General features: G+C 47.1%; 2 protein-coding genes across 2 annotated transcripts in view; one reads left to right on the top strand and one right to left on the bottom strand.

Annotated features, from left to right (window-relative positions):
- Nucleotides 1-1,079, bottom strand: part of LOC130250879 (TOG array regulator of axonemal microtubules protein 2-like) — a 45,785-nt gene extending 44,706 nt beyond the window's left edge. The window contains exon 1 of the mRNA XM_056486993.1: nt 873-1,079. Within this exon, the coding sequence (XP_056342968.1) occupies nt 873-912 (40 nt within the window). The 5' untranslated portion in view covers nt 913-1,079. The remainder of the gene's footprint in view (nt 1-872) is intronic.
- Nucleotides 1,080-4,196: 3,117 nt separating this feature from the next.
- Nucleotides 4,197-25,224, top strand: LOC130250880 (TOG array regulator of axonemal microtubules protein 2-like). Its single transcript, XM_056486994.1, has 13 exons — nt 4,197-4,373; nt 8,987-9,139; nt 10,103-10,253; nt 11,334-11,447; nt 11,774-11,906; nt 13,599-13,704; nt 14,455-14,690; nt 16,211-16,325; nt 18,598-18,701; nt 20,042-20,246; nt 21,425-21,641; nt 22,764-22,850; nt 24,989-25,224. The coding sequence occupies exons 1-13, from the start codon at nt 4,197-4,199 to the stop codon at nt 25,222-25,224; spliced, it is 2,034 nt and encodes a 677-aa protein (XP_056342969.1).

Genomic DNA, 25,224 nt, shown 5'->3' on the forward strand with positions numbered 1-25,224 from the left:
GCAGCCATACAGCTCCATGGGACACTGGGAGCAGCACAGCTCATGGCAGGGGGCACCTGCAGGGCAGAACTGTTCCCTGGCAATGTGCACAGGCTCTCCAGGCTGGCACAAGACCCTTCCTCCTGGCAGAGAGCAGCCCAGCTCCAACCTTACCTCTGTATGAGGCCAATCCATGCTCACAAGGCAACCAGTGATTTTGGTGAACTCCGTCCTTTATCCCACTATATACAAGTCTAATGGTTGAAGCTCTAGAGAGATTTTTGAATTTTTGAGAAAATTTCTTGATTGCATTTTCATGGAACTCGCTTTTTTAAAATTCCTCTGAACACTATTGAGTTTGAAATTCTGAAGCATAAGTTTGTAGGCTGTAATGATGAGGGCAAAATAGTTTTCTACTTGATGTTTGCCTTTTGTGAATACCCCATAAAGACCCACGCAGCTGTGACTGTTATTTCTGCAAACCACAAAGAGTTGTCAGCAAGCAGGCAGCCCTTGCTGGTGGTTTTATAGGACTGTGATATCTACCTTAATCAGAGGTAGAATAGGAAATTTATCTGAAGTGAGACCCAACATTGATGTCAAATAAAGAAACATGACTTTCATCTCCTGACCATGTCCATTTTGTGGTCATCTGTGGCCACGGTCCCTGTCCTGGCTGACAGTATGAGTGATTTCGCTACTGTCAAAAAGGAGAAAGCAGTGTAAACTAATGACAGAATGACACCATGGGTGTTCTTGCAGGATCACCTGTAGCTGTCAGCCGCCAACTCTGACACAGAGCCAGCACTGACCACCATGAATCAATTTTCCCTGAAAGCTGGTGGGATTTCTCTCCATTTGGCTCAGACCTTTCAGCTCCTTTCCATCCTCACCTTTTCCTTCTGTGGTCTTTCCTTTTCCAGTAAAATTCATGTTTGAATCTGTGCTTCTGCCTTGCAGAAGTATCTGGTGTTGAATTTGGGAACTCTCTGGGAGTAGAGAGCGACAGGAACCTGGTCCCCAGTCCTAGAACAACGTGGGGTGACTCCAACTGCCAGCAGTGGGCACAGGCAGGCAGAGCCAGATGCGTCTCCTGTCGCTGTGCCCGTGTCACCCACAATCTTCCCAGCCTGAGCGTGGAGCTGCCCCTTTGTGATGCGCTCGCTCGTGGTTCTCTCGTTTCCATGGCCACAGAACCCCCACCCCAACTCCATCCCTTTCCCTTCCCAAGGGCAGCCAGCCCTGGGCCTGCCCAGCCAGGCCTGAGGGTTTGATACTGTCTAGGAAGTTGATTCTTTCCAAAGCTATTTTTCAAGGCCTTTATTTCTGTAATTCCCACTCAGTTGTGGCTGCAGTTTGTTGGCTGGGGATTTTGTTTATTTCTCTTCCCAACAAATAAAGTGGTTCCTTCCCCTCAGCAGCCTTGGGGATGTTCCTATGTGAAGCCGTCTGCCTCACACAGTTTTAGACAGCTTAAACAGGACATTATGGAATAAGTCTTCTCCTCTAAAGTATGCCAACAATCCCTTTTGTTATAGATAATAAAAGGATCAAGCCAAATTAAGAATAATCAAAAGAAAAGACTTATATTTCACGACCAAAATACAGTCTTAGATAGCCACAATCAAAATACGACAGCTCTGAGCCCAGGTTTGGCACTGGGTGAACACACACTGATCCAAACTCTGTCGCTCCGGATCCCCTGTGTTCACGAATGTTGTTTTGGCCGAGTTGGTTTTATACAGTTTTTTCTGCCTGGGGCAGAGGTTCTTCTTTCTTTTCATTGCTTCGCATATTCATGTAGTTTTTCTTTCTCTGTGCTGGGCTGGACAAAACCATTTCTGGGAAGCATGAATGTTGATGAACACTGATGCTGGTTTATGGGAATCCAGTATTGAGATGTATTTTCCTGATGACTCTGGCTACCTTGACTGGTGATACTTATCAAGTGTTCATCGCTTGGTGTTCCCAGAGAAGGGCTCATCTCTGCTGGAGCTACATCTATTAACTTGCCAATTTAGATCTCTTTTCTTTGTCTCCATCTCTGGTTACACAATCCATTTAAGCAGCCCTGCTGTGTGTGTTTTAAAGATTTTTATTTTTTTTTATACAAGCATGTTTTATTCCACATAAATTTCACACAAACATGGATTATTTTATAACATATATTACACTTTCCAGCAATTGAAAATGAATAATAGGTAAATGTGGAAAAACCCCAACAGTTTATTAACAAACAGAATGCTTACAAAGCAAGGAAAAAAAGTCAGTGACTTCTGGTTGTCAGACAGTCAGCCCTCACTCTCTCCCTGTGGTGGTATGTAAAGGTTTTTTGAAATTTTTACTTGTTGAGATTAGGCAGTTTTTCTTGTACTTTAATAAAGACTAATCAGAGTAGAATTTTTACTGTTGAAACATTGTTACATCAATAAAAGAGTTGAAGGTGTCTTTGTGAAACACACATGTAAAGACAAAAATCCCCGGGAAAGCTCTTTTTCCCTCCCAGCCTCTCTCAAGGTGGCACCAGCCTGGGCCCTCTATGCGGCCCGGGCTGAGCAAAGGCAGGCAGGCTCTGCCACAGGGCTCGGGAAGGTGCTGGGCCCCGTTCTCACCCAGGGACTCCGATGGCCAGGGAGACGAGAGGCCTGGTACTAAAATCCCAGCTATTCCCGTTATTTCCAGGGAGCCACGGCTCGGCAGAACTCTGCCCTGCCGCTGGCCCAGAGCAGAGCCGGGGGCCGGGCCTGCCCCAAGCCCATGCGGCCGGGGTAGAGAGAGCCAGGCCGGCTTCTGGCAAGGGCCCCACCCTTGAGTGCTGGGCAAAGTAAAGGGAAAACTACAGCTCACGACTAAAATTAAATACAACAAATGCCAAAAAACACCACCACTTTCTGGCCAGGCCCTACAATCCCAGCCCAACCCCAACAGTGATTCCTAGAGAGACTGACTGGGAGCAGAGACAAGACAGAGTTAAAGTAATACTGTAGGTATTTATTAAGAGGCCTTAAAAGGATACAGCTTCGGCAGGACAAGAGCCTGGACAGGGCTACACCCAGGATGGATCCAAGATGGGTCCTGCTCACGACTTTTTACACTCTTATAAGTTTTGGTCCATTTACCTATTGGGGATTAATTGTCCAGTTACAGCTTCAGGTCACAAAGTTCCATCCTTCTGGTCCACTCCTTTCACTTTGCTATTGTTTATGCTTTTTGGATATCAGTTGTCCTTGATTCTCAAGCTGGAAAAGGAATTCTGTGTTAAACTACACTGTGAAGAGAACTTATTGACACTTAATAATAAGTTCTGAGTCCCACATGAAGTCAGCTCAGAATCTGGGAAATGTGAAAGCTAAAATTTTAAGTATTAATAGAAAGGAGTCCGAGAGCTTTTTCTGTGATGAGAGCCCAGGGAAACAGCGGAGCCAACGAAGAGCTCAGCTGGACACTGCACTTCAGGCTGTCTTTGCAATGGGGGCTTAGTGCACACTTCACTTCCTCAGCATGCAGGAGAGGTCCGTTAATGGTTTCTGGGTTCTATTGTGGTTCCTGCTCTGCCTTATGGCTGAGAAAGCCCCAGCAAGCAGTCAGAGCAGCTAAAGTTGATGAATTTGGCCAAGCAATCCTCCTAAATTTAGTAACCTATGAGTATCTGTAAAGCATGTCTATGTCTTAGTGGTGTTTTCTGTCAACTCTGTCTGGTTGGAATGGAAAAAGGTGTGTATTGGAACAGGCAGTCCTGCAAAGTCAGTTCCAGGTTGTCTCAGCTTCTGAGTTATACAGCCATGGCCTTGTGCCAGAGAGTTGTCTCTGATGCTGTTTCTAGACTTCATCAGCTTTCTGGGCAGCTGTGTGCTCTGGCATGGCTTTGACCAGAGGGAAGGGATGGGAAGTGGCCATGGGGAGAGCAGCCCAGAGCCCAGTCACACGATTGCCTTTGCAGCAGGGCCAGCACCTGCAGTTGTTTTGGGCTTGCCGTGGGGTGCAGGAGGAGGCAGATGAACAACAGCTTTGGTAAAGAGAATGTCCAATCAAAGGCTTGTGTACTTGATGTCAGCCTTGCAGAGAAAGAGCCCAATGTATCCCTGACAGGATCTGATCCTTTCACTGGAGTTTGAACAGGTCCTGATTTGGCTCTTCAGCTGTGCCAGAAATGATGGGATACTGAGCAAGGGTGTGCATCTGCCCCCACTGCCTCCACTCCGCTTCCTGGCCATGGCATGGGGGCCCCAGAGAAACTTGGGCAGGCGGAGACCTTCCAGAGAGCAGCAGGGCAGGGAGCTCTGCTGAACTTCCTGAATGCCAGTGAGCCCGAGATGCTGGAGGTGTGGGAGCTGGAGAGCAGCGATCATCCCGAGAGCACAGCAGCTTCTGGGCTGAAAGGCTGCTGGGGAACTGTAAGAGGGAAGGGCAGCAGCAGAAGAAATGAGGGGCTTGAGAAAAGCAGGTTTTGACATCCTGCAGAATGGCTTTGTGGAGACATGGCGGGAGATCAGCAGTGGCTGTGAGGTGCCTAAGGGGCAGGGAGAGAACAGAGATCTAAACCCATTCCCATACCATCCAGAAGGCCAGTGGAAGCAGTGGCACCCCAGAACATCTTTATGCCAAACACGTGGATTCCAGCTGGGAACGTAGCCACACTTGTGGAGAAGTCAGAACAAGGAGAGCAGCGGCAAACCTAGGATATGTGCACTGCCTCACCACTTCCCTTTCCATTCCTCATCCTGGGCCACTCTTCCCCATGTGTTTTATTTCTCTTTTCCTGTCAGGTACCAGTTCATAGTATGGCTAAGTGTCTTGAGCCATGAATGGGAGCAAGGCTTGTTGCTTCATCTGAGAAATCTCTTCCACTCTTTCCAGGCTTCCTTGCTGTATTCCAGTGGTGGGAACATGAAGAAGGCATCATTGGGACCACCTTTGATTCCCCCTATACACAAAGCAGTCAGTCCCCATGTTGGCAGTGCTGCAGGGTCTCTGAGCAGCTCTCTGCAGCTGGATGTCCAAGAGTCCCAGGAGATGAGGTAAGCCAAGGTGTCTGCTGCTCCACTGTGCTGTTCAGCTCACTCTTCCTGCCTCATGAGGTTCTTTTGCACAGTCATCTCTCCCATGTATTTAGGCAAACCTCTGTGTATTCACCATTTTGCCCATCTCTGATGAGCCAGCTCAATGTCATACCCCACACCATGTGTCCCAAGAGCAGAGGTGGTGGTAGGGAAGAGGAGGCAGGGCTTAGAAACATCTCAAGATGGGTCCCCTCCTGGGCTGGGCTATTGATTCCCTCTGTAATGTTTGTGGTGTCATTTGGGAACTGTATTGCATGGGTCAGGATCCTGAAGATCATTGAACACTGTGATTCTTGACTGGCACCTTCAGCATCCACAAGAATGTGTTTGGACAAATAGTGGCTACTGGAAAGTGTCTGCAAATTCCAGTGCTGCTTCTTTTACTTTTAAAATGGGGTGCTGTTGTTCATGTCCCAACACTTTCTTGGTTTTAACAAGAATCATAAACAACCAACAAAACCCAACCCAGAACCCAGTGGGGGTCACAGAAACAAAACTAGCCATGAAAACTAGCTTTGAAATGCAGTTACTTTCCCGGTGTAATTGTCAGATTCCAGAGACCACCGTGGGTTGCCAATTGCTTCGAAGGAAAGGGATCTTAAAATAAATGTCAGGCGTAACTTCTCTGTACCAGGCCCTCCACTGTGAAATGAGATCCCAGATAAGTTTTCGGGTTTGAATGTATAATCTGATCAATATTTATATTTAAAAATACTGAGATCTGGGCTTAAAATCAAAGAGGGCAAGGTGCTAGAGAAGATTTATAGGACTGTATCTGATGGAAAGATATTGGTTTGGATACGTGTGAGAAAATGTAGCTGTCAAGCTTATCCAAATGATTACAATAAAGAAGGAGTCACAGAAGTATCATTCCAATTGAAAAGTCTTAGTAGGGCCTTTAAAGTGCAATCTGAATATCCTTACCAAGCAGCTGAGTTGGAGAAAGCCTTTTTCTTCTTGAAAGAGCAAGGAGATGGAGTGTCCTTCTCAGGACACAGCAATGCTCTGACCACGTGTAGCACAAGACCAGTGTAAGGCATGAGCAGGCAAAGTCAAGTTTTGGCAGCAGTACCAAAGCAACTGCCCTCCATACACACTCATGTCTCAGCTTAGCAGGTCTTGCTGCTTCAGAGAGGCCGTAGGAGCCACTGGGCTCCAAAAGGAGAGACAGCAGAACTGCGGAGTTAGGATGCGAGTTGAAGAACGACTGCTGTCCTTCAGCTGCAGCTTGGTCTGCTGAGTCTAACTGCAGCAACTGAAAGCTTAAGGACAATTCATCAGATTTGCATCTGGTTGGGTTGATGTGTTGCATTTCCTGCTTCATCTGAGTGACCAAGCTGGGGAGGTTTGCCTCCTTTCATGCCACACCTCTTTCCTCCCTTCTCTTTCTCCCTCCTCATGTGTTCTTTTGTCTTCCATTTTCTCAAGGCCAAGAACCAGCAGCAGAATGAAAGAGAAGAACTCTGAACATGCAGGTAGGTACAGGGCATGTCTGTCCTAAAATGACCATTGGAATGTTGACTCAGAGGTGACATTTTGAAAGCTTGATTAAATACAATTCTTTTAGAATTTCTTTAAATTCCTTTCAACTCCTTGACGGGCTCAGTGGACTCTCGCAGAGCCCAGTCACTGGGAGTGTGCTCCAGTGCTGCAGTGAAAATTCTTCCAGTGTGAACTGTTGAGTGGCAGGAGCTGGAGTGGGATCTTGGGACCCTGGAAATGCAGCGCAGGAAAAGGAAACATTCCTCTCCATCCTGCACATGCCTTTTATCTCCGTGCAGACTTTCTAGTGTCAAAATTAATAAAGAAGGCATTTAGCATGAAATGAGAAAGGTCCCCACACCTTCCTCTTGCCCTATGAAGGAGAAAAGCTTTCCTTGGGGCAGCTTCTGAGCTGAATCCTTTGAGATATGAAGGAGATTCACGGACATTGCCTGGTTTTCCTCTGGGAGAAATAAGGAAACATCCTGTGAGAGAAAGTGCCTTTGAATTGTCTAATTATTGAGATGGAGACTTCCAAACGGATGCAGCCTATGCAGAATGCAGGGTCTGAGTTTGTCATCCTCTGATGGCACAAGCCCAAAGTTACTTATGGCAGGTCCACGATAACAAATCTCTTGCCTGACTCTCTCTGTGTGTATCACACACGCAGGCTGAGGCTTTGGGGAGGCAACAGGCAACACAAAAAAATCATGGAATCCTTCTCTCGTAGTTTGGCAGCTCCACATTGTTCAGAGAAATTTAGCTGATGCCAGGTTCATGAAACATAAAAAACCAACCAATCTTTCCAGTAGTTGAATATGCTTTGAATTCCCCATCCATTAGATAGGTTGATTGTAAAGGCATGAGTTCAATTAACTCACTTCTTCTCTTGTACCTCATCTACAGCTTCTTCAGAGTCTACGGCACAAACCCAGAGGACAAAGGGAAAGAGCCCTTGGTGTGTGATAGGACCTGGGATGCCTCTGTTCCCAAGGAAACTTGCTGAATTGTTCAGCATGGAGACCTATGTGCAGAACCCCGGCGTTGGGAATGGAGGTCTGGGCTCCCGGCCGGCTCAGGGGGACTTGGCCCAGGAGCCACGGCAGAGGCAGCTGAGCAGCGCTGGCCCCAGGGTCACTGCCAGGGAGGAGGACAAGGGGAAGGCCCAGCATGGCTCAGCCTCACACAGAGGTAAGGTGGGAGCCGGGCCACTCTCTGGAAGGGTCTGAAGAGCCTGTGCACATTGCCAGGGAACAGTTCTGCCCTGCAGGTGCCCCCTGCCATGAGCTGCACTGCTCCCAGTGCCCCATGGAGCTGTATGGCTGCTCAGCTGTGGGACAGGGAGAGGAGCAGGAGGCTGCATGTGCAGTTGAGCCATTGCTGGAAAGCACAGGGCTCTCGGCTCCCTGCTGTCCCAGGGCAGCCCAGAGGCCAGGCTGTTCCCCTGGCAGCTCTGTTCAAGCGGGTCAGGGTGTGCCCCTGGCCTGCCTCACGGGGCTGCTGGCAAGAGCATGTTTCCCTGTGCAGCTATTTACAAGTTTCCAGGAAATGTCCCCCATGGAATATGAAGCTTCAGATGCTTTAGGTTTGCATTGCAGCCTCAGTTACATTTTGCATGTCCCTTTTGCAGATCTGACTGACTGCAGTGTTCCCAAGGAGGTTACCCTGGTGTCAGTAGTTTCCTTGCCAGCTTCCAGATGCCCTTAATATCCAAGTCTTGGCCTTCTGTCCACAATTGTTCTCCTTCCTCAAAGCCCATATATAACTCTCCTTTCTTAAGCTGACCATTCTGCACGTGCAAAAAAAACCTGATTTACGACATAGGGTTTTTTCTTCTTTGCTGCCACTTGATTTAAACCTCTGAATGATTAGTTGTCTGAATTTTAACAGCTCTGTTGGAGAACATTTCAAAATTAGTTACATTGTTCTACTTCCATTAAGAACATCATCCTTAGTCAGGCTGGCTCGAAAGTGGCCCAAGCTCATACAGTTTAAAATGAAAATCCTTGGGGAAAATGAATTAGCTAGTGTCAAGAACACAATTTACGTTTGGGTAACACTCCTGCAATCCTAAGCTTTTTTTTCCATGTCCTCTAAAATATTCCAAGGAAGAGAAGAAAAGGTGGTTCTAAATGGATACAGATATTAGAACCCGGGAGTTCTTCTAGGAGCTGGAAAGATGATGTTTACTAAAATCAGCATAAGGGCAGATAAGGATCTCTGTCAAGAGCAATCTCCATCTCTGCCCTTCTCTAGCAAACACAGAGGCTCTCCAGCATTGGGGGCTGAGGCCTTCATCATGCAGCAGGTTTCAGTCTGCTGGCCAACACAGTAATGCCATGTCTGCTGCCAGTAGCCCATCCACTGGGAGAGGGTCTAGGCATATGTACCTTGCTGCTCTCATGCACCATCTCTGTGTCTTATGAGAGCTGTGCCATCTGGAACCTGTCTTGCCTGTTGCTCAGCATGATGTTTCTGGGGATTTGAAGTATGCCAGAGATTTACAGGAACCTTTGCTTCCAGTACCAGGCCACCCATTGAGCCAGGCCAAGGAGACGGATCATCCCAGCAGTCCTGGTCTTACGAGTGACAAAGACCTGAGGGACGGCTTTGGAAAGGTAAGGGATAAGGACAGGGATGAGCAGGCTTCCTTTCCAGTGGCTGTTTAGTGCTTGGCCCAAAATGTCCCTGAAAAATCATAATCTTCCACTCTTGGGGAATGGGGATTCTCTTGGGAATGTATTTGACAGCTACAGAGCAATTGCTTGGCTGTTTCCAGTGGTGCCAAAGTCACTGGTTTGGAGATAGTGCTAAGATCATGCCTGAAGCATTCTTTATGTGCAAAGGCCATTTTAGAGAAGTTCTGAATGGCAGAGCAAGCTACACATCAGTGTAGATGGGCAAAGGGCACCCTGAGAAACAGAGAAGCAAAGGTTCTAATGTTGAGTATAAGCAAGGCTGCAAAATAAAATGGGAGAGTTTGATTTTTCCTGGTTACCTTTCTGGCTGTATCTCATAGCCCACTCATTCTCAGTTTTTCTGCTCATTAATATCAACATTTCTGCAACTTGTTTTCACATGACCCCTCCTTTTGGTGTCTTGGTCTCAGAGACCAAGTCATCCGGAGTCCTTCAGAGCAGAGTCCTTCAGAAACCAGGAAGTGAGAAACAGCTGCAATTCCTGGCCATGAGTGTTAAGAAACAGCTAATTACCCCACCTTGCTGCATATTGCACATGGTTTTTATTCTCCTGCCGTAGTCTGTAGGAACTGAACTGCCTGTTCACTGGTCATGGGAGCTCTTCATTTGTCTTGGAGCATTTCCTATGACTTTTGTGCTTCAAGCAGGGCTTCCTGTCACAGGTTGCAGTTGGAGCAGTGTAAGGTTGTGGCACTGAAGTGTTCCACCTCACTGTGTGTAATTGCCAAGGTGAGGGTGGGAGACATTCTGGTGAAACTATTGGAATGTATATGGAGCTGGATTAAAGTCTATGGCACTCCATAGACTCTGTGTTCCTGATGAGATGTTGTCTGGTTTGTGTGTCTCTGCTTATAGTCTGTGATGTATTTCCATTGCAACTAGATTCGTGCTGCGTTGTGCAAGTTGGCTGTAAAGAACTTAGAGCCAAAGGATGTGGAGATTTTTGAGAAAGAGATGAAGAAAAGGAGAGAAGAGAAAATATCCTTGCAGCTGCCTCCACAAACAGTTGAGCCCAGGGATGCAGCTGAAGCAAGTAAGTGGTGGCTACACTTGTGGTCCTTTTTGACTACTTGCTTGCCCTTTGCACAGTGTTGCAGTCAGACTGTTCCGCTTGCATCTGAGTGGAAGCTTGCATAGGATTGATTTCCAGCCCCCAAAGAAAAATCTAGGGGCATGAAGTGTCTTGTCCATGGCCTCACTGAGTCAGTAACAGAATATCAGTTTGCCACCTTCACCTCTAAAGTCTTTCAGAGTAGAAAATTCTCTCTTGCAAAGTCAACTGGGTCTTCAGACTCTGTCCTGGAGAGTGGGTTCCAGGGAAGATGAGTCCAGAAAAATGCTTTTCAACCAAGGTGCATCCTGGAAGAAACCAAATTCAACTCCTGCTAATGAAAACACCAGAGAACCTTCTCCCCCCACCCCCTGCCGAGGATCTGGCGCTGTAGAGCTGTGCTGAAGCCCCGAGGCAGTGCTGCTGTTGTAGCCTCGGGAGCCAGCAGCTTTCCAGAGTGAATCCCGGCTGGGGGGCTCTGGCTGCAGTGCTGTGTGCACTGTCCCGAGGGCGGCAGCAGGGACCTTCGGGGACAGCACTCAGCCCCAGGGCATCACGCAAGGTTATCTGCACTGTCTTTTGGGAACTTCCCCAGCCAGCCTCTGAAACAGGAAAACAAAAGCAAAGCAACGCTGGGTTTTCCTTGTTTCTCAGGGGGAAGCATCACTGGTTTTAAACTAGAAGAGGGTAGATTTAGATTAGATGTTAGGGAGAATTTTTTGTTATGAAGACATTGAAATGCTGGAAGGTTTTGCCCAGAGAAGCTGTTGTTGATCCATCCTTGAAGGGGTTCAAGGCCAGTTTACATAGGCTTCTGAGGAACCTGATCTAGATGAAAATGTCCCTGCTCCCAGGGGTTGGACGGGATGGTGGTTATAGGGGCCTTCCAACCCACCCTTCTTGGATTCTGTGATTCTGTGATCCTTGTCTCATGTCAGTGTTCGACTTGAAGTTCTTTGGGATAACAAAGAGATGTTTCCCAGCTCCAGCAAGTTTTCTGGCCCATTCCATCATCACCCTGTCCAGCACCCTCCACTTACAAGCTCCTCTTTGATCCTGCAGGCTTTAGCCTACCACCTCTCAACGACACACCTTCCAGTGTGCAGAGAAAACACCCTGGTAGTGCCTTGAAGAAGAAAGTCTTGAGAAAGCAGGACAAAGTCCCCTTACTGCCCGGTATGTCCATCATCCATGAGGAAGGCAGTGTCCCATGCAACTCCTCAAGTAAGCCTGAACCTGCCGCTGGCTGTGCTGCCTTGTGGCACTTGGGAGCTGGCAATTGCTGTGTGGGCAATTGTCAGGTTTAGCCCAGAGCTGTGCCCAGCTGGGGGGCTGGGAGAAAGCAAGGAGCCCAAGGAGCCAGAGAGCAGGGAAGTGTCTGAGCCAGAGCCAGAGCCAGTTTGCAGCACATGGAGCCCTGGCTGGGAGCTGGGGCTGCAGCCGCTCCATGGCGGGTGCCTTGCCCGGGGCTGCAGCGCTCAGGGCTGACCCTCTCCTCACAGTGACCTCGCAGACGGCCACTGGTTCCCAGCGCCGAGAGGAGCTGCTCCGTGGGCACGGGCACAAGGACACAGCCTGTCCTGACCCACAGCAGTCCCTGCTCCAGGCACTCTCCCTGCTCCGCAGCGATGACTGGTAAGAAAGGCCCCGGTCACTCTGTCTACCTCTTAGCGTTAAGGGAGGTTAGAAGTGAATCTTGCTGGTGCCTCTGAGCCCCAACAGCCCAGAGGGCCAAAGGACACTGGGGAAACCACTCCAGAGCAGTGAGAGGATCAAGATTTGAGAGCAGCCTTTTCTAGGTCTTGGTCTGAAGCTGTGCTCCAGCTCAGCAGGTCTGTGCTGTTTCCTTGCTTTGCCTGCTGCTCCATGGAACAAAGGGAATCTTGAGAGAAGAGAGGAAGCTGTGGGACGAGAGGATTTGCTGGCTGAAGGCAGAAGCAGGATGGCAGCAATCTGAGTGTAGAGATTTGGGTGCCTTGGGGCACTGGCCCAGTGGCCCTGAGTAAGATTTCTCTCTAGTCCCACTGCTGACAGCAATGGCAGGTGACAGGGTCTCCCTGTGACCTCCTGCATATGAGTCCCATAAGCAGCTCCAGGGAGTTCCTCTTACTGAGAAATGGACTGAGCTGTGCTTTCAAGTCCCTCAGCCTGTCATTACTCCTGAAGGGCTCATGTCCGAAGAGAAGGAAAAAGAAACTAAATCGTCTAGGAATCTTGCACTTTTGGAATTCAACTTTTTCCTTCTCACTGATTCATATGGGCCTGAGATGTTTGCTCAATACTCAGGATGTGTCCCAAAATTAGACACAGACAGAAGGAAGCCCAGAGATGATAAGCCTACAAATGTTAGGTGATATTGACTGTCTTTTTGATGTCTGGGTTAGCATCCAATCACTGGTGGATGCTTTATTCACACAAGGGTAAGGACTCCATCCACCCTGGGATAAGCATGAAAAATCTGCCACGATGTATCTCCTTGTGCAATCACCTTTGCTTTGCCCTTTCTCTTCTGCTTTCTCTTCCCCATTTCTGTTTGGTGCCCTGTGAGGTGCAGAGAGCTTCTGCAGGTGTGGGGGTTCCAGGTAACACTCAGGGATGACAGTGGGATCGGTCTCCAGCCCTTTGCTGCAGCCCTGATGCCTCACACATCTTCCTATCACTCAGGGCCTGCACAGAGGAAGTGCTGAGAGACAGAGTTGTTTGCACCTTTTCAATAACACGTCGCTGTTGTGGGGATTGTTTTAAGTAGGGATTTTGGGAAAAGGTATCGTTTCAGCTGTTCTTGCTCAGGTGTGGAATCTTCTGGGTCATCCTGCTGCTTTTTTGGGGGAATGTGGAGGTGGAGTGGAGTGGGTGGCAGTCAGGCCTAGATTGTGGAGTGGAAACTCAATTCCGGAATGCCAGTGTAGACTCTCAATGCTAAACTGCGTGCTGGGGCTGGCAAAGAAGGGAAATGCCCCAGTAACAGCCCAATGGGATTGTGTCTTAGGGACACGTACAGGGAGGCAACAAGGAGCAGCAGCAGGGCCCTGTCTCACAGCTTCTAGGAAGCAGTGACATAGGGACATAGTGCCAGAGATTTTAGAAAGGCTGTCTTCTAAAACAGCCCCAAATGCAGACTCTGAAACCCCTCTATTTGCCTCGTGGATTTGTGTATGCTTTGGACAGCCACGGCATCCTGTGGTAAGGGGCTCCACAATTTCATTAAGTACTCCTTGAAAAGCACCTCCCATTGTTTGACAGAGCTGCCAGCCTGGTAATTTCAGAGGGTGCTGCCTAGTTCTTGGGTGGAGAGAAAAATCAATCTTATTGGTACCTGCCTTTCAGGGAGATGAAGGAGAAAGGACTTGTCAGCCTCAAACACCTGGCTGGGTGCCATTCAACAGTCCTGCTTTCAAGACTTCGTGACATTTGCTTGGCAGTTACCAACGAGGTAAGAACATTGTTCTGGATTGTCCCCTGTACTTCATGTACGGTGTGTAGAGTAGATATGTGCTTGTTCATCTCCATGTGTGCTCAGGGAATGGCTTCATTTCTGTTTTTAGACCTTATATTTCTAATGTCTGTCAGCTGTCTAGAGGATCTGTGTGTACATGTAGCTATATTTACTGGTAGGTCGGGTATCTGACACTCATCTTTGAGTGAGCTGCCATTACAATGAAATGTGAAAATGCCAAAACAGATACACTAATTGTTATTTGCCAGAGCTCTAATCTCTGCCTGAGCTGTAATTCAACACTGCAAATTAGTCTGTAGACCTGGGCCTGTGTTTTTTGTTTCCTGGCTGAGTGCTTCAACTGTTGGTGTTGCTTTTTTTGAACAGGAGCACAAGATTCTTTATCCTTATGGATTGTGCCTTTATGGTTTGAAAGCAGCACTTGCTTTTATTTGTTTCTTTGTTTTTCACGTGCAAGGGCCTAAAATCAAAGCAATTGACATTATAGAATGGTTAAGTAGATCACTTTAGTGAAACTTTTAGTTTTAGGCCAGCAGTAAGCAGGTCTGAGGCCAGAAATTGGTGCCAGAGTAAGTGCCTTTCTGTGCTTGTGCTCTTCTGCTCTTGTTATGCCTTTCTGTTCCTCTGGACACAGTGGGACGCATTGTCATCTCCTGGGACTTTTGTCTAAGGCAACTGGTTTTCTTTTCAAATTGATCCTTATGTTTCCCCTCATGACTTCCCCAGGTGACCAACCTCCGGTCAAAGGTGTCCCACTCGGCCATTGTCACTCTGGGGGAGTTTTTTGCCATCTTGAAGAAGGACATGGACCCTGAGGTGGATGAGGTGGTTCGGGTCATTCTCCAGATGCTGCGTAACTCCCCAGAGTTTGTTGAGAAAGCAGCCAGTCAGACCCTGGGGATCATGGTGGAGAATGTGACTCCTGCACGAGCAATGACTGCTCTCCTGGACAGTGGAGTCAAGTAGGTTCTTCTTCTTCTGGTGTTATTCTTCACCTTCTAGTGTGTAGGCTAGGCAAGGGATGAGAGAAAGAATGGGAGTGGTGGGAGGGAAGGGTTCTGTATCCTGCATCTTCCGTCAATTCAGTGACTGGATTCTCCAGTCCACCTCATTTCTTTCCTCTTGCCCCCTACTTCTGCTCTCCTGCAGCCCATGAGTTCTCAGGAACACAGAACTGTAGACTATGGGGAGTTGGAAGGGACCATCAGGATCATCGAGTCCAGCTCCTGGCCTTGCACAGAACACCCCAAGGGTCGCAGCATGTGCCTGAGATTGTTGTCCAAATGCTTCTTGAACTCTGCCAGGCTTGGTGCTGTGACCACTGCCCTGGGGAGCCTGTTCCAGTGCCCAACCACCCTCTGGGTGAAAAACCTTTTCCTGATATCCAATCTAAACCTCCTCTGACTCAGCTTCCGGCTGCTTCCTGGAGTTCTCCCAGTCTCTCAGAGTTGCCTAGATGTGGTGAATGGTGGGGAAGTGAAAGTGCCTGCAAAGGCTAAGGATAGAGCTTTGTGCTTTTGTGGGAAGAGGGACAATTGCAATTGCAGCTGTGAATGCTCTTTGATATTTCACTGCACTAACCACAGAGGCCCTGGGAAAAACCATGAATCCTCATTATGCCATTAACTTGAGCAATAAGGAGGGTACTTGCTGGGGCATGGAGCACATGGGGGAGAATGTGCTGGGTGTGGCACAGCCTGCACAGCAGGTGCAGTTCCTGCCAAAAAGAGCCTTTTATGACTGTCCTGGCCTTTGAGCTCTACTTTCAATTCAAACTGATGTTTCATGTGAGCCTTGAGATGATGAATCACTTTACAGGCACCTTCAAAGGCCAAATGCTATGGAATAGCTGATGCAAATGCTGCCTTAAGTGTTGGTGTTGGTCCTGATACTTGCCAAAAGACACTGTCTAGAACAGGACAAGCAGGCTAAAATGACTGCCACTCTTTCTTCAGCTTTGGAATAGGGTGAAACATTCAGATGTATCCCTTGCCAAGCCTCACAGAAGAAACAGGCTGCACTGCTTCATATTCTGCAACTTCACGGCCCACAGCGTGATTTCCCTGCATTGTCTTTTTCCATAGGTCTGCAGATTTGGGGATAAATGACTGGAAAGAGCTTCAGTCCTGCTGCAGCTCTGTGTAGCTGGTGCCCTCTGATGGGTCAGCATGAACTGTCTTTCATTTCTAAAGAATTCATATGTAATCTATTTCTTTAATCTTTCTCAGAGAAAATTGTGGGACAGAAATTGAGTATCAGATAGTGCAGGGAGACTGAATTTCTCCCTCTTCCTTGCAGGCAGTCCTTGTGTCCAATGCTAACTTTGGGTTTATCTGAGGACAGAGCTTCTAGAGGTGTCTAAAGTTGCAGGGAGAGCCCAGGCCTCTTTCCCCCAGCAATGACAGGGGGCACGCTCTGGCCAAGGCCTGTTCTGCTGTTGCTCCTTCTCCCTGTGACCCAATGTTTGCTCTCCCCTTCCCAGGAGCCGCCACATCCAGGTGCGGAAGTGTGCGGCTGAGCTGCTCCTGTCCTTGCTGGAGAAAATTGGAGTCACGGAGCTCGCAGGCACAGCCAGGGCTGAGAGGTTGGCGCATGCGGCAGGGACACTCGCTCAGGACTGTCACAAGGACACAAGGTAATGATCTTCATTTCACCTTCTGAGACAGGAAAACTGTTTGGGCTCTGTCTGTAAAGGTAAAACCACAAAAGAGTGGCAACTAAAGGAAATACTAAGTTATGTCACTGTGTGGGTAAGGGCCATAGAGTCATGGAATACCCTGAGTTGTAGGGGATCCATCAGGATCATCAAGTCGAGCTCCTGGCCATGTGCAGGACACACCAAGAGTCACTCCATGTGCCCCAGAGCATTGTCTAAATGCTTCTCCAGCTCTGTCAGGCTCGGTGCTGTGACCACTGCTCTGGGTTGCCTGGGGAAATGACTGCACTGGGTAACCTGAGGTTGTCCAGCAAGAAGGAGTATTGCCAACTTCCTGTGACTTGAAGGATTTTTTCCTGAGATCCAAAGCTCCAATGAGCCAGTCAAACAGTTTTGTTTGTTCTTAGGTGCACAACACAAAGGTAAAGTGCTGTCTAATGTTCATCACTGAAGGATCCCAAACATCTATTTCTCATTAGCTTAAGACTTTCCTAGAAATATTTCAGGGCTCTTCAGCCAATGTATTCAGTCTTTCTAAACCTCTTCTGCAGATTTCTAGAGTGCTGTTATCTGTGGCTCAATGACCTCCAAATTCCTTCTTGAAGAAAACTGTGGTTTCCTAGTGGCAAAATCAACCCAAGTCACTAAAATCCTCTTGCTTTGATGATTAAATTCCCATTGATAGCTGCCAAGAACACAGGAGCAACTAGCTGCCCCTGTGCATACATATAGTATAGAATTATCAACAGGAAGCATGAGATGCTTTGTCATCGTTTCCCTGCCACTTGAAGAAAGGCAAATTATTGTGCAATGGCAGCAAGGCACTGCTAATAGGATCTGGTAACAAAGCAGATGGGTTTCCTTGCTCCCTGGGATCCTTTGATCCCACAGAAGCACACCCACAGTTTCAGAGTGAAATGGCGTTTTTCTCTCTCTTTGCTGAGTAGGTAATGCCTTCTCATGCAAGGATTGCACCTGATGAGTTTAGGGTATCAGCCTCTTCTGCTAACAGTCTTCCTTTGTTTATTCACTATTCTTTCTTTTCCTTCCTTCCTTCCTTCCTTCCTTCCTTCCTTCCTGCCTTCCTGCCTTCCTGCCTTCCTTCATTTCTTCCCATCTTCCTTCCATCTTTCCATAGGCATTATGGACAGGAGATGGTGAAGTTGTTGCTGAATCACCAAGAAGGTAAAATGCTTTTGGAACGATCCGTTCCTGCCCATGACCTGGAAGATATTCTGAGAAGAATTAAGAAGAGAGTAAGTGCTTGGCAGGAGAAATGTCTCCTTTGTGCAAGTATTGCCACTGCTAATAGAGATCAAACATACCTAATCTGTCTTTATCTCATTCCTCTTCTGTTGAATCATTTTGCTCCTGGGAATGAGCTGTTAATTCCCAGCCTGTTCATCTGCAGACCACAAAGGAGCTGATATTATTAGGCAAAAAGTGGGGTTTTGAATATTTTGAATATTGGTCACAAACAGGAAAGGGGAAGAGGAGAAAATGGGTTTGCATTTAGGTGTAACCCCCCACTGCACTCTCCCTGCTCTGCCCCCAGTAAAGCCATTAAGTGAGAATGGTGCTTCTGAAGATAACAGAGTCTGTGCAAAAGACACCAGAAATAGTAGTGCCAGGAAAATTTACAAAAATCCCTAAGATGTCCAAGTCAATCCCAATTACTACAATTACTGTCTGTCTTCTGGGAATACTGCCCTGCTGTCAAGCCCTGTAGATCTGGAAGAAGCTTGGTGAATTCAGCAGCATCCAGTGGAAAACCATTTAATTGTTTGGAGGGGATTTTATTCTTTTTATCTACATTATAGAAGGGAGTGTGTCTTTGTGCAGGAACAGGAAGAGTGAGTGTTGAATCAAATCATCTTCCAACAAAATAGCCCATCCCCCAAAGAGTCCAGATTTCTCTGTAACTTTCTTCAAGAACACTCATTGTCTACCTGTGTGCAGTATTCCCTTCTAAGCTCCACTAATGAATTTGGGATTTTAGACTGCTGCTCATTATGGCAACACCCATAACCTGCCTTGGGCTATTAAAACAAAGAGTTGGCATCACTGAATCTCTGGGCTGTTTCCTTCTGTCAGTTAGGAAATGTTTCCCTAAGCCTTGGTAGCAGTGATCCTGCTTTGAACTTGTGCTTTAAACAGAGAAATTTCCTATTTGATATTCTAAAGATTCACAGGGTTTCTCTATGTCTTTGTAGGGGAAGGAAGAGCAGAAGGGTGAACGCCCCTCTGTCAAGAACCCTGTGAAGAAGAGGAGCAATGTCTCAAAGAAGTCCCAGGCCACATTGCCTTCTAGTCAACGGTACTGAGCACTTTTGTTAGATGTGACAAAGCACATGACAGGCTTTACATGTCTCTTCCTTAGGAAAATCTTTCTGGCAGTGATAACCTGTGCCAGAGATTGTTTCCTTTCCCTGAAAATGCTCTATGATAAAAAATGTCTACTTCTGCATTACACTGAACAAACTTCTCTGGAGGGGTTTCCCCAGAAATTGGGTGACAAAAATACACCCATTGGTTGCAGCTCAGGCAATCCAGTGCAGTGGCAGGGGCAGTATTGTGGAGGCCAGGAGAGGGCCATGTCTCTGATGCCTGACTTGGGACAAGTCAATTCAACCAGGGTTTTTTTCATCAGAGTGGAGTCTATCTCAGATGAGTGTTTTGATGAGAAGTCCCAGTCTAGAAAGAAGATGCTATTCTCCAAACAAGCAGTTGCCATGCAAGTGGTTTGGCCTGTCTGAATCAGGATTTTCTTACCCTCAAACACTACCAACTCTGAGTAGTATATGGCAAGGCAATGCCTATGGAATGGTAGTGCTCAATATGGTGAAAGGTGTCTCAATGGGGACTTTTTGTCTTGCTATTCCTGTCCTTCATATAGTTTGCTTGATGGACAGCATGTTTGGCTGATTTCCCCCTGTGCTGCAATCTGCATTTCAGACAGGGATTTGGTCTTTGCTGTCTCTTCATGCCAGTGGCAGAGCTACTTGTACCTGTTCTCCTCTGATAACAGAGGGGATTTATTCAGCTCTGTCCTGCTCAGCGGTGGCAGGAAAGTGACCACATGCCTCAGTGGCCTGTGGAAGAGACAGGTTGATCCAGGAGAATTGTACCAGTGGGTTTGTTAAGCTGTGGATCTAGTCTCTAGGGAAGCAATAATGTAAGCACAGTGCTGGGATGTCTGGCTTCTGTTTTTATCTCTGTTACTGATTTTCTGGATCTTTCGGATATGCCCCTGTTCATCTGAGCTCCTGTTCCAGCTTGTCATGCCTGGTGTGGAGACACCTATCCAGAGTGATGACTTTCCTTATTAGAAGACACACACCTCCCATATGAGGAGGCATTTCAACTTGGCAGTAGTGTCTCTCTTTCTCTACAAAGCAATGTGACCTGTGTGCCTGGGAAGCCATCAGAAAATAGATCAGATGCATCTCATCCTTGGTTTTCCTGAGGGAGCACTGGCAAGAATGTTGCTTGTAGATTGTCTCTCGTAATGGTTGTCATGAGGTCTACATTGTTTTTCAGAGCCTCATGATTTTCTACCTTGAAATCACATCATTAGGAAAGCTCCTCTAGATGTTTTGCTCACAGTTATCTGCAGGTATTATCGTCAACAAGTCATAATTTGGTTTTATTTTCCAGGGTGAAGTCTACCTCTCATGGACGCCTCCTGCAGCGTCCAAAAGCCCAGGTCATGTTACCTCCAGCTGTGGATGAAACAGAGCAGCTCCAGAAGCTTTCCAGTCTCCTGGAAGCCAAGGGGTGTGAGGCACGGATGGAAGGAGTGGCACTCCTCCTAGACCTGTGCAAAAACAGCCCCCAGCTCATCGCCACTAACATTGTCCAAGTATGTAGGGTTTCTTCATTGCTCCTTCCTTTCTCAAGCCTGTAGCAGTGAAGTTAATTCAGTGTGTCCTGGCACTACATCCTGGCTGTTTGGGACAGGCTGGTCCCTCTTACCCAGACCAATTTAATTCAGGTTCAGGCTAAATGCACCTGTTCTTTCAGTCCAGCTGTATTTGCCTGGCAGGTGCCTATTGGTGCTGTTCATCAGATGATGACAGAATTTTCCACTGGTGTAACTTCTGCTGTCTCCTACTCCTGCTTGGGTGAAGGGAAAGGAATCCAGCCACTGAAAGCATGGCAATTATTCTCTAGACAAAAAATGGGTTTGGATGGGGAAGAGAAGGATCAGACTGGGTTGAATTAAACCAAATGTTTTTAAACGGATACTTCTGTAAACTCCATCTTGTCTTGCACAGGCACAACTCTGGCTACTCGCATCCATTCTTGTCTCTATTCCTCTTGGTAAACATGGTGCTCACCCTCCTTGTCATTTTTTGTTTTTTGGTTTTGTTATTTTTTTTCTCTTTGGAAAGGAGGAAAATGAGTAGGGACAGAATGCTTCCTTCTCCTCCCCGTAGCTGCTTTTTCCCTTTTTCCACAAAATGGTGCCTGATAAGTTTGCTGTCAAGGGACTGAACCTGCTCTAATGGGAATTGGAAAGCACATTAAATTTCACAACTCTAGCTGTTAGTTAGACAAAAGATCTGGATTCTGGAAGAATTGATCACAGCCCTGCACTTCTCAAGACACAGATTCTGAGACAGAAAAAAGAAACTTTGGATCTCCTCCAGCCATAGTTTTGGCAAAATCATAATTGCCCTCAGTACTTGAGGCAACTCTAGAGAAGAACAGGCATTGTAAATATCTGTTTCCATACTTCTAAAGCAAAGATACCATTTTGCATTAATACATGGGACTAATTTAATGACATATAGGTGGAGAGAAACAGCATAGGAACTATTCTTTCCCCAGCCAAATCTCTTAAAAAGAGATGAAAATCTTTACACCAGCATGAGGTTGCACAAGCATTCCACTGAGTGGCCCACAGGAAAAGAATGAAGTTGTGCAAGCAAGTGCTGACCTGACAGAAAGGATCACTTTCATCTTTTACATTGCTGAGCGCTCATTTCAAACAAGGACATTTCAATCTAGCTTTCATATTGTTTGTTCTCTTCACAGATTTTTGATTCTTTTGTCCTGAGAGTTGCTGAGAGCAACAAAAAAGTGAAGCAGAAGGCACTGAATGTGCTGGCAGAAATCATAGCCATCCTGAAAGATGCCATGAACCCGGTGATTGTCCTTTTGGTGGAAGGAATAACAAAGAGCCTGAACTCAAAGGACCCCAGAGTTCATGGTGCAGCTGTGAACGCTCTGGAAGAATCCATGGCTCACTTAGGTAAGGCTGAGCCCTGACATGGACTCTCCTCAGCTGTGTCTCTGCCTCTCTGACACAAGAGAACACTGAGTGCCTTGAGAGCTCCTGATGCCTGTGGAATGCTCCGGCTGACATCCACCAGAAACTGTGGAGGTGCAGTCCTTACCAGTCCCCCAACAGGCTTGACTGTGCATCAGCATTTCCCAAAAGTGCCAGGAGCCCTTGGTTCTGTGCTGCTTGTCTGCAGAGGAAGTCCTGTACCACAGCTTTGCTACAATTCTGAGGCAAAGAGGCTTTTGCAATGTGCTGGAGCTCTGTTTTACTTCCCAAATGAATAGCTTTACTGTGGGCATGAAGGGACACTGACCCATCAGAGCTTCTGCAGAGCAGCCTCCTGGAAGGCTCCACATTATAGGCATTAGCTGCCTATTTTCCATCTCTCTTCTTAGTCTTTTTTTTCAAAGGGGAACTTATGATTCACCAAGTCCATTTCTTTAAAACAAACAGATAGAAATCCAGCTGTCAGTGATGCCCTGTTCCACATGATGTGTTGCATGGGGCAGGATGGCTGTAGCCATTACCTACACAGGCAAGGGAGGCTCTAAATTCCTTTGCTGCAGAGATTTATGTCAGCTCTGAAAATGCTGCACTGGGGAAATATGCCTCAAAAATGGAGTGTTGAAGAGGCAGGTCTTCAAGGGGAGTTTCTACTTTCACCACTTCTGCTGCTCTGTGAACTCATAAACTGCCTGACTCAGTGCATTTCTGTATCCCAAGTCTGGGCTTCTTCCTGTTTGCTCTGGAATGCAAAATCCTTTCACTGCTTACGTGTGATTGAACTCTTCAGGTCCCTGATCTAAAATGTTTAACATAGCTCCTGACACAGCAGACAACTTTGCATTTACAAATGTGAAAGGGGAGCTTTTGTTTGGGAATTTAAAATCCTCCCAAGTAGGCTGGAAAGAAAGAAGAAGGAGATGCAAAAATCAACAGAAATTTACTTGATTTCATAATATATATAATACAGCGCTATAATATATACATAGTTTATAATATATAATATAGGGTTGCCCCTGCGCTTTCCCTCCCCACTCTCCTTTCTCCTATGACCGCAGAAGAGTGAGCAGTTTGTTTCTCTTGTAGATAAAGTATCACTGATGAAAGAGTTCAGCTACCAGTGGAATCAACTGGGTGGCCAAGCTCTTCTGGATGTCACAGAGCGTATCACAGGTATGGGCTCCCCTTGTAAGCCAAGAGCTCTTCCCAGGGAGTATTTACAGGGAATGCCTGTGAACAGACAGTAGAGCAGCTGCTCCAAATTGGGCTGCTGAGCTTGTCCCTCCTGCCCCATTCCCATGGCAGGTGTGTTTGGCAGGTTTTCCCTGGCTGCTGCAGAGCTGTGCAGCACCCAGCTGTGCAGCTGGGCAGTGCTCGGCCTGGGGGCTGAGCTGTCACTGGGGCATCTCAGAACCCACCTGCAGGAAAGGCAGGGGCTAAAAATACCCAGCTGGTTTCTCTCTTGGAAGCTCAGGGACATCTGTGATCCTTTAGGGAAAATGGTGACAAGTGCTGTTGCAAGGGATCCGTTTGTTTTGTCCTCACAGAATTCTTGTTTTGCTTGTGGAAACTTTTGAGGCTGAACCCTGCAGTGCCTGGGGGGTCACAGCTTGGGTCAAAACTCAGCACACAGATTAGAGGCACAGATTTGGTGCAAGGCAGCCTTTGGGGGCAGAGGAGCAGAAGCAGAGTGCTGAGGCTCCCTGCCTGTGCTGTCAAAGTGGACTGAGCATTTCAAGGTGTGCAAACAGTGTCTTCCTGTGTCAGCGCTGTCCAAAAAGCTACAAATGCAGCTGATAATTGATTCCTCAGAGGAGCTGGCTATGTCAGCAACAGCCAATGAATGTAAAAATTATCATCTCAACATATACCAGAGAAGATTATTTTTAGCCTTGCTTTAATTGGGGCTAAACCCACTGCTAAGCATGCCAGCATCTTTAAATGCAAGGTTTAATACACTTTGTGTCTTCATCAGACATCTCAAAAGTGCATATTCAGTCATTGGGAATGTCAAAGGTCCTTTAAAGAGCATTTGATGAAAGTAGATCTCCAGGAAGGGGGAATATAGTTTTGCAGGTTTTTTTATAAGGAGGACATAAGCATGAATTGGGACTGCTTTAAAAAGAGCAAATGTTCTCTCTGAGATTTAGTGGGAGCAGACAGCTCCTTCTGTGCTCAAGTTCCATAGTGACCAATGTCTTTAATTGCATTTAAACTCAAATTAACTCCCATTTTGATAAGGGCACCATAACCATTTTTCTGCTTGGAAGAATTGGTTTTGGGTACTTTCAGGAGCTGTTTAAATATTTTTGACTGTGGGTGGATTAACAGCATAGAGAAAATGAAGTCTCTTCCACCACAGAATAATAAATGGCTACTACTTTGCCTGATCAGAAAATAAGAATGGTCTCCTGACCATTTCTGCTTTTGATCTCTCAGCCAAATCTGCCATGCAAACAGCCTGCTGGTAGTAAATTTTTGTCTGTGTTTGCTCCAGTTCAGTTCAGAAAAATAGCAGGGAGCAGGTTTCAGAGACAATGCGAGAAAACACTCGTGTGTTGGTTAAATTTCAGTCCCCTGTGTACCATTTTTCTCTCTCTATTCTGCTATTTCAGTGCACATTGTAGGAAAAATGCCATTAATATTGGGAGAGGAAATGCTATGAAAATGTGGAAATGCACAAATACCACAGCACTGAGGTCTGGCTAATAATCTAAGACACCCTAAGATTTGAAAGAGCTGTCTGTTGGAAGCCACAAAATCATTCTGCCAAAGACACCAGCTAGTCACTGCTGTTTCTAGTCCCGCTGTCAAGCAGCACCCATCTCTGCTGGGCTGGAGTTTGGAAGTGTGGTCTAATCCTGCTCTTTGTTGTGTGCCACTGAGCAAAGGGAAAAGCCAGATTAGACTTTTGGCATTTGACATTAAAGGTCACAAAAATGGAATCATCCTTTTCATTAGCAATCTCTCAATTGCCTCTCTATGGTGCATTTCCAAATCTCCAGGGTGGGTTTAGACAACTTCTCAATGGAAATAAAAGGCAAGTTGACATTCCAGTCATTGTTCCTAGATTGTGAAATTATTTAGTAAAAGTATAAAATCTCCCACGGTTACAAGGCTCTGTGTGGAGAAATTGGCCCTGAGGGGTTGCTGGTTCTCCTTTGGGGAGGATCAGCTGCTGTGGCCATTTCTGGATCTGTGTGTTACTTTGCTGCTCTTAGCCAGAGAGGCTTCCAAGAAGCAAAACTAGAGGTAGATCCTTGTTTGCATTGAGGTTGGTGGTTAAAAAGCTCGTGTCCCTGTCCCGGCAGAGCTTGTGGAAGAGGTTTATGCCAGCAGCCCTGAAGTTGTCCAGCAGTGCGCCCTGCCCGTGCTCTGGGCCTGCCTGGAGAACAAGGCGCTGCCTGTCCGCAGCGCCAATGTCCGCATGGTGGTCACCAGGCTCGCCTCTGCCCTCTACGAGGTGATGGACACCAAACTGAGGAAATGTGCTGCCAGCCAGCCCCGACACGTGCAGGACAACCTCTCCAGCATTTTGGGCTGGTGA

The sequence above is a fragment of the Oenanthe melanoleuca genome, chromosome 3, assembly GCF_029582105.1.
Source record: "Oenanthe melanoleuca isolate GR-GAL-2019-014 chromosome 3, OMel1.0, whole genome shotgun sequence".
In the NCBI taxonomy this organism is placed as follows: domain Eukaryota; kingdom Metazoa; phylum Chordata; class Aves; order Passeriformes; family Muscicapidae; genus Oenanthe; species Oenanthe melanoleuca.